Here is a 6,486-nt window from a genome sequence, read left to right on the forward strand (position 1 = left end):
ATTTTGCTGAGTCATATATGGAGATTTGTTTATGATTGATATTCACATTGAAAGTAGTCTCGGAACGTTTTGAAGATTGGGTAGTGACCATTTGTTCAACGTGAGAGGTGTCTTTCAAAAGCCTAGAACGAGAGGGGCCCGTTCTATAAGTCGGCATCTTAGGAATCATGTTAAGATTATAACCTTATTTATGCTCTTAATTCTCGGCATGACCAAGACTATAGATGTCGAGACACTGTGAATTCGAAACAACAGCGACAACTAGCGTATCCTCAACTATTCTTCTAGAATGTAACATAAGAACTAACTGAAGAATATATATTCTATTCAGTACGACATGGCCCCCGCGCGAATCAACGGATATTACATCTACTACCGGCCAACTGACTCCAACGACGAAGCAAATTACGTGAAAAAGATCTACGACTCTGTGCCATCTTCGGTGTACAGGATCAAAAACCTACAGCACGGCACGCAGTACGATGTCAAAATGCAGGTAAGGCGATATTCCTGTTGGGTGCTGTAGTATTGTCTAGACTCAAACCATCATGGCTACTCAGGTAATGAAATGTTGGAAGTGACCCATAAGGCGGTGTGTATAGTAGCCGTCGTGGCTAATGAAGTGGAAGTATTTTATTACTGATTCTAGATATTCATTCCGAGCCATAACGGTGGATCTTTTAATGCAGGCATACAATCGGCTGGGCCCATCTCCATTCTCAAACATGATCATAACTGAGATCCCGAAAGGTCCGTCGCGTTCAGAAGAGGACGAAGACGAAGATGGTAATTCATCATGTTCAGTTTTAATGCTTTAACACTGTATGAAAGGCCAGTTAGTAAATTGATACAATATCATAATATCAAGCCGATCCTGCTTTAATGACACGAGTTAATACAATATGATTGGAAGTAAACTGACATGCGACATTTGATGTTTCAGTCGACTATAGGTCGGACGTGAACGACCCGCCCTGCGCCCAATCGCACAGACGCAGCATGATTTACCTCATAAGCGGCATAATCGTTGCCGCCATTTTGGTGGTGCTACTCTTTACCGTGTTCTGTTACTGGTAGAAACGCGCCGCCAAACAGCGCGAGGCGACGCCGTCGTCCAAGGCCAATCACGGGAATTCAACAGGGTGGGTTTTACTTCTTTATTAGCTTCTAAACACTTGAAGTATATATGTGAATCTGTGTATATGTGAAATACTGGAGGTGGTCAATAATGTACTACATTATTAGGCCTAGATAACTTTCTTATTTACTTACTTGTAAATCGCTATTTCTACTTTTACTTCCGTAGAAATTGGCGAGGTTACTTCTACTTGATTACCCACATTGATTACTTTGACCACCTCTGCTTACGGCGTTACGCAACACTGATTACTTCGAGTACCCATGCGTTGATATACGTTTGGGTAGCTTTGTCTAATACGGTTAATACTATCTCATTTCAGGTACAGCGCCGGGAAGCAATGCGACCACATCGTCATGTCCAAACTAAGCCCAAGCGGACACACGTCTCCACACAAGCCTGCAGCGCCAACCACTCTCCCACAGACACGAAATGCCACTGTTCTCGCCACCACAGCAACCATTCCAGCCTAGGCCGAGACGCATCAAGCTACCACTCTTACCCAGTGTCGCCAGTTGGATTCGAATACGTTACACCCAACGGGGGTTATCCGGGCATAAACGGAGCGCCGATGCACGTTATCATGGACTCGAGACATTTCGGGATAGGGAGATGGGTTCGCGGCGGCGAATTCTGCCATATTATCCCGGTCGACGCGCGTAAAATGAGCACCGACGCGAGTCAGCGCGAGGTAACGCGCGTCAACGCGAGCGGGCAGATGGTGACGCGCGCGTTCGACGGCAACGTGACCATGGACGCTGTCAGACACGATCACGGTTATCATAGTAACGATGACGGCGCGCGTACAGGGTCTGATTCGCAGCTAGAGATATCGGAAGATGTCTCAAATCAAAGCGACACAGACGCCGGTACTTCAGGTATTGTGACTATACTAGAGGCGCCTGCGGACAGTAGCTCGCCCACGCCGGAGGAAGGATTAATTAGAAACACGGACCTAAAACAGAAGTGTCTTCAAACTGTGAAGGCAATGTCGAAGTGGAATCGACGCCTTTTTTAATGTCGGACGACAAGAGCTAATGATCAGCTGAAGTTTTCAGTGATTATATAAAACTTTTCACACTTACCACTATCAAAATGAAATCGTTATTTTATATACGAAAGTTTACTATATAGTACATAATTCCGTTCGCATCACGCTCAGTAGTGATGACTCTGAGCTAGCAATGGCTGCAAGGACATCACACAACAAAACTATGGTGTCATACTTCCCGCCAAACGACAATTGATTTTGGTTGTCCAGCAACTATCTTTTGATATGCGCAACTGGAAGGACTACTTAACTTTCTAAATCTGCCACTAGAAGTAGAGCTTAAACCACTCACTAAACCAGTAGTTTGGTTGTAAGTCTGCATGACGACCGTGTACCGGTAGCGAATACGTGACGAATTCATACCGGTGCCCTGTCTCGCATTGCTATAAATTCCGTTGCATCTGTCGAAGGCCGGTTTTATTATGTTTGCTGTACGGTATTTGTACACGCGCTTTCGAACCTGCCATGTTGAATATTTTATATTTTCTGACCTCAGACGCGATATCCGTGCTTTCATATTTTCGTAAACGATCGTTTTCTGTTCATATCTCTGCTGCACTGTCATAATTTTTCGTATTTTCAGAGTCTCCTTTTTAAAATCAGATAATAAATAATATCTTTGAATTGTTATCGTCGTGTTTGTGAGCCGCTATAGAGAGGTAGTATTTGGTACAGCAGAGGGACTGTATCAACCCATAAGTAAGACGAGGCATAAAATATAGGCAAGACCGCTCGTGTTTCACGGGTTTTCGATATTGGTGAAGTCATTTTCCAGGAGCGACATTCTTCGTGCTACCTGCTCTCGTATTAAACCTTGACGAGTCAGCGGCTATGCAATGTGCAATTTGTACATTGCGCAAGGAAGATTAGGATCCCATATAGAGTATAGACCCTAACGATTCTGCGTGATTCGAAATTCGAACCCACGTATGGTATGAGTGGACGGCCCAGAACAACCTTTGCATGAACGCCTCGAAATCGCAATTGCTGACAATTCAAAAAATAACCTAACCGTTAATATCGCTGGTCAGCCCGTTTCCAACACAGATAATGACAAATATCTCGGGGTTTTACTGGACTCGAACATTTCCTGGAAGAGTCATATTAGGTCCCTAGAAACTAAATTATCACCGAAGTGCGGCCTGTTCTACAGTCTTAGGCGCTTCATGCCAGCATGGGTTCTTCTGATACTTAATCCAATCGAAGTTACATTATCGCATCCCCTGTTGGGGGGCTGCCAGTAAAACTGCACTCAAGCCACTGCAAAAACTATAACATAAAGTACTCCGAATCATAGCTAGAGCCCCAAAGGGGCCTGGCTGCCCATCCAACAAGTCGCAGCTGAAGAGATTCGGCGTCCTAAACATAGAAGATATGCGGAAACTAGAAACCGCCAAGTTTATGTATCATTTCCACTGCGGTCGTTGCCCCGAATATTTCAATGACTTCTTTACCTCGGAATCAAAAGCGCACAAGTACAACACACGCGCGTCCACGTCGTTCAAAGATCATATGATCGACCGAAAAGATCATCGCTCTATCAAATATGCCGGACCTGATGTGTAGAACAGTATCCCGCCGGTCATCCGACAGTCGACGAGCATGTCCACATTCAAGTCGAAATACAAGCAATTACTATCAAATAAATAGGGTAGAGTGGGGCAGGGCGCCTACCCCAAGCGGGAAACGTCATAATGTCCACCAAACTGGTCGAAACGAGTTGAATTTCGGAATTTGCACGCGAGATATCGTCCCCGCTCTACCACGATCGTATGGAAAATCCAAGTATCAATTATCATATCTAAAATTATCATTCATCTATGTCCACCAATTTGACGTTTCGTTTCATGTGTGGGGCAAAACGCCTCCAACGGCTTTTACACCATTATACCCTACTAAATATGGCATACCACTCAGTAACCGATAAATATTTAATCCCTATACATGCTTCTCTGCCTCATCATGACATACCGGATATTTTAAAAACAAAGTTCATCCAGAAATGCCAACTGATTATGAAAATCAAAAAACAAGTCGCAACTTCTTGAGATATATCTTGTTTAGTAGGAGGAATAGCCTATATTCCACGGCTGAATGGCAATTTTCATAGGAGTGGCGTTCTCCGAGAAAGCATTCTTGATGAACCTATAAACGACTACTCTGTCCACATTTACTGGACTTATGGGGTGGGGCGTTTTACCCAGCACCGTAAGTGCCGCACCCCAAACCCCCCAATTGGGGGGGCGAGCTCGAAGGGGGCCCAAAATTCTTTCGTGAATTAGCATAAATCATAGAGTATTTTTTGAAAATTTATGCAATTTTTTTCAAAATTTTTTCGCGCTGCGCGCGAATTCAAGTTGCCGTTTTTCTATATGATTGGGTATTGGGCCATTAGCGCCCACCAAGGCATACAATCAAGTTTTAGGCCATATAACATGCGACTCCAAGAAGTGTGCCAGAACGATCGGCAGCGAGAAAAGCTTGGCCGAAAAGGTATATGCCCTTTTATGCAGACCGAAGAATTCGTTTGTATAGGCTATACAAAATACATAGGAGGTTTAATTGTCCATAGGCGCCTAAATTGACTGGCGCCGAATGTTCCTGTCTTTGCAATCTGAACCTCACAAGACAAATACCATGCCGCTGGGAAAAATTTTATGCAAGTGAAGAAATACCAATTTGAAATCGTGTGCGTCTCTTAGTTTAGAAGCCTACGTTTGGGCGATTCTATATTTTTTGATATAGCAGACTGGAAGTCACGAAATAACATCATGTAACGAAGTCATATCAACGGTTCCGCCCGCCCGAAGATGTTTAATCATTACGGGCCCTCCCGTTTTCAAGACACTTCACTCAGCTCTACCGGTAAATAGGATAATAAATTGATAGCATAATATATATGCAATCGCCGATCTGATTGACCGATTTTATCATAAATTATCTGCATCTGTAGCATCCGTTAAATATGACATTTCACTTGATTGTAAAAGGCTATCTTCTGGTGAGAATATGTGTAAAATTCATAAAATCTCATAAAACATTAAAATCTTCATCTTGGTGTAGAAATCAAAGTGACAGTATCGTCTGACCATTCGGCAATATTTGTGATACTGTGACGCATTCAATGCTCGTTTTGTTCCGTGATATTGATGGTGGGCGTCTTACCTCGCCTGGGCGTTTTACCCCACTCTACCCTGCAGTCCATCCTCAAGATTACCGGACCACGACTGACCTATCGATCTCGCTTCCCATGACATGCCGCCCTATTTTTCTTGTCGCTTTCTTTTTTTATACTATCTTCTTTACTTTCATTCAGTGTGCATGCCTCCTCTTTACATCGCCTAGGCCAAGGTGGGTGTCAGATACCATAGACTACTCCTTGTCACGTGTCCACGGCCGCACAAATTTCCTTCTGCGGCCGCAGGTTGGCCACCCCTGCTATAGACTATGACTATACTAGGGTTGCCATACGTCCGCAATTTCCCGGACATGTCCGGAATTTCACTGTTCAGACTAGCGTCCGGGAGGAATTTCTAAAATATGCCAAATGTCCGGAATTTTGAAGACTTGACGTAGGCTCCTAATTTTTTCGTAAATGCAACATAAAAACATTATTTTCGGAAATATTTGTGCTGATAAATGATATTTTTCTTCGCGCTGCGCGCGATTTACTGTCACGTTTATTGGTTTTAATATGGGGGCTACCACTTTCGAAAAAACTGCAATAAAATATAAATTAAAACAACCTTCATTTACTGGAATAAGCCTAATTGTAATTGCAAATATAGGATAACGATATATTCCTAGAGATCGTTAAGGCCGTTTAAATGCTTTATTCAAAGATAATGGTTCCAAACGTGGGGGTCGTTTGCCTTTATTCTGGGGTTCGTGAACATGTTGAATGTAATCTCAGCTTCCAAAATAGCCCGTGAGTCATTCTGGACAAAGGTGCCGACTTCTTTAAGTAATCAGCTCGTCAAATTTTGATCTGGGCCAAGGAACATTTTCAAATTGGAGATGGAGTCGCGACCACAAAAGGTTGGAAACCCCTAGATGTGGGGTGTTTATAAAGCTCCGTGGTGCGCACCGGCATAAGGCTGATAAACAATTTTATCGGTGGTACATGAACTGAACATGACTTAACGCTGTACAATTACGATCCCTGTATTTTCTAACTAATGATCTTCCACCAACCACCGCTAACTCTGATCATGTGGGCGGAGAGTAGTAACTATGTAGTATTATACGGAACAACCAATATTATTGACAGAATTCATTCAAAAAATGTAACGACCAG

At 43.3% G+C, this 6,486-nt stretch overlaps 2 protein-coding genes across 2 annotated transcripts; both read left to right on the forward strand.

Annotated features, from left to right (window-relative positions):
* The first annotated feature begins 335 nt into the window (after positions 1–335).
* On the forward strand, positions 336–818 carry LOC145432734 (brother of CDO-like). Its single transcript, XM_080309558.1, has 2 exons — positions 336–496; positions 690–818. The coding sequence occupies exons 1-2, from the start codon at positions 338–340 to the stop codon at positions 816–818; spliced, it is 288 nt and encodes a 95-aa protein (XP_080165684.1). The 5' UTR covers positions 336–337.
* A 139-nt stretch (positions 819–957) lies between these two features.
* Positions 958–2,819, forward strand: LOC145432732 (uncharacterized). Its single transcript, XM_080309555.1, has 2 exons — positions 958–1,142; positions 1,461–2,819. Exon 2 carries the CDS (start codon positions 1,479–1,481, stop codon positions 2,154–2,156), a length of 678 nt encoding a protein of 225 aa, XP_080165681.1. The 5' UTR covers positions 958–1,142; positions 1,461–1,478; the 3' UTR covers positions 2,157–2,819.
* Positions 2,820–6,486: the final 3,667 nt, after the last annotated feature.

The sequence above is a fragment of the Botryllus schlosseri genome, unplaced genomic scaffold (genome assembly GCF_051294905.1).
Source record: "Botryllus schlosseri isolate E-star unplaced genomic scaffold, Bs_hap1 Bs118a, whole genome shotgun sequence".
Lineage (NCBI taxonomy): Eukaryota > Metazoa > Chordata > Ascidiacea > Stolidobranchia > Styelidae > Botryllus > Botryllus schlosseri.